The sequence below is a fragment of the Gastrolobium bilobum genome, unplaced genomic scaffold (assembly GCF_033153095.1).
Source record: "Gastrolobium bilobum isolate Gb01-03AN ecotype WA unplaced genomic scaffold, APGP_CSIRO_Gbil_v1 utg6194, whole genome shotgun sequence".
NCBI lineage: Eukaryota > Viridiplantae > Streptophyta > Magnoliopsida > Fabales > Fabaceae > Gastrolobium > Gastrolobium bilobum.
Genome location: NW_026898563.1, coordinates 938 through 3288, shown reverse-complemented (window position 1 = coordinate 3288; position 2351 = coordinate 938). Strand labels below are relative to the sequence as shown.

General features: G+C 36.2%; 1 protein-coding gene across 2 annotated transcripts; it reads right to left on the bottom strand.

Annotated features, from left to right (window-relative positions):
- Positions 1–242: 242 nt before the first annotated feature.
- On the bottom strand, positions 243–1947 carry LOC133317413 (GEM-like protein 4). Of its 2 annotated transcripts, none has more exons than XM_061519274.1 (4): positions 1750–1947; positions 1614–1678; positions 1094–1368; positions 243–992 (listed from the first exon to the last, which is right to left on the bottom strand). In XM_061519274.1, the coding sequence occupies exons 1-4, from the start codon at positions 1908–1910 to the stop codon at positions 819–821; spliced, it is 675 nt and encodes a 224-aa protein (XP_061375258.1). In that variant the 5' UTR covers positions 1911–1947; the 3' UTR covers positions 243–818. The 2 variants fall into 2 exon arrangements, with proteins under 2 accessions (XP_061375258.1, XP_061375257.1); XM_061519273.1 differs by having other exon boundaries at positions 1614–1682; positions 1769–1947.
- Between the last annotated feature and the right edge of the window lie 404 nt (positions 1948–2351).

Genomic DNA, 2351 nt, shown 5'->3' with positions numbered 1-2351 from the left:
TTACACTATAAGCTAGCTTGTAGGATGAGGATCTCCCAATCTTCTTATCATATTACTAACTGAAAGAAATAAAAAATGAAATTGATTGTGGTTAATAAAATCAATTCACTAATTATTTTAGAAGCTTTCATTTATCAATAGAATCTATCACACTTCCTGTTAATTATTTAAACTAATTAATTAAAACAGACTCACATTCAAGTAATTATATACAAAATTGATTAAAGAGTTTGATGCTATGAATACAATCTGAAATACAAATTCTGGTTCCTGAAAACTTTTACATAATAAATCCATAAGCTTACAAAACATCTCTACACACATTATCTCGTCTCATGTTGGACTTCCTTGTTCATCGGATCCCATTGCAGTTTTCTTCCCACCTTTTCTATATATTTTTCCTTCAATCTTGTCTTCTAGAATAACCACAATTTCCCTTCATAGAGCAGTCCCTGGATGGATGTCTTCTGCAAAAGCAATATGGTCCTTAGCATTGCCAGTGACTGAATACATATAGCTTGGATTCTGCAACAAAGCAGGCACCAAATGATGAACTATTGCATTCACAATGTTTATCCACAATATGCTGGCAGCTAAGTCTGCAGCTCATCTAATATGAACCATATCCATCCACTATCACAGCTCAATGTTGGGTCTTGGATGGAAAGCCTAAGTGTCATGAGATGTTTTGATCATCGGGATGGATAATGCAATGAAGTGAAGTGGCTCTTGTTTTTGTTTCTGATCATCTCTTGTATCAAGATGTTTGTCCTTAAAACATGAAGCTTCAAGCCCAAACGGCGGATTTTGATACTCATCTAAGCTTGAGAAAATGCCTGCTCAAGGTATTTAAAAGTTTTCTGATATTTTGAGACACCCATAAACCAGAAATCAAAATTGTCCACTGTGACTATCTCTATGTACTTCTGTCTTGGCTTCTGAACATTTTCACTTTGTTTCACATACTTGATCTTCTTCAGTGGAATGACAACCTGCACATGACATGTATACTTTTCAGAACTTCAACAAATCTTGGATTAGAGGAAACTGAGAGAGATGAAGATGTTTATGTTTATACTACTTGATGACTTACCTTGTAACGGATCCTACACATTTGGCCTTTCTGATTAAAGACTTTCATTGATCTCTCACTGCAAAAGGAAACCTTTTCAGTGGAGATGAAGAGAAGACCTGCTAGAGGGCCTGATGTGGTGGACAGATAGCACTGGGAAACTTTCAGCAGCCTCTCCCCTTCTCTCACACTGAAAAACTGCTTAAAGACTTTCTCCACTCCACCCACTTGAAGAATGCGAGCCCCTAAGCTCAATTTCCTCTTAACAGTTTCAGATATCTTTGTCCCCAATCTCACTGCAATTTCAGAGTTATATAAATAGCATTAGATATATTCACACTAAACAAAACTGATATAGGTGCCGCAGACATTGAAGGAAGGAGAAAAATAGTTAAACTGTCAGAACCATAGTCCTTTTGATGCAAGATTAAATAGCTTCTTGACTATATTATCCCCCAAACAAAAGGCATGATTCACATATATCGCAGCTCATCAGTGCCATATAACTCAGAAAATGTCTGCTTACAAGGATATTACTCACCATGTTCTTGGATTCCTTGTGAAATATCAGCCTTCCTTCCAAGCTTGTTTACAGTCAAATATGATCTACCTGAAACAATGGAGCTCTCAGTATTGGCAAAACCATCAATACCTAATAAAATTGGATGCTCGATTACAAAGGAAAAGAGATTTTACTTTGCTTTGATGTTGTGGTTGAATATTGACATTGAGTGGCAGGATCAGGTAAGTATCTATTAAACGACTTTTGAAGCTGATCATATGTTGCTGATACGATTGGATTTCCAACAATTAGCTCGTGAAGAAGTGAGGTCTGCATTTTGTATGATTAATATAAGGTTTCTGTTTTATTGAAAGGACTAACAGTAGGTGAAGAGGAATGGCCTGAGCAACTATATTACTAAGGAAGCTATGCTCACTTGGGTTGATGAGTCCCTTGTATTCCAAAGAGGTATTTAAAGGGATGAAAATTAGAAAGTGAATGTTGACCCTTTGGTGGGATGACTCAACCTTGGATCATCAACCATGATCTTGGTTGATAAAAAGGCACTGACATGGCAACTTGAAGGACAGTTATTCAAGATAATATTATAACATCATGGATTGTTTGGTTGCTTTAGAAAAATATGCTACAGAAAGAACCAAGTCAACTTTTTTGAAATATAAAAAATTCTTGAAAGGGTTAGTTTTCAGATGCTGAGAAAGAGGTTTATATATCTTCAGGAGCAAGATTCCGTAGTGGTCGATTGTAGTAAGGGTT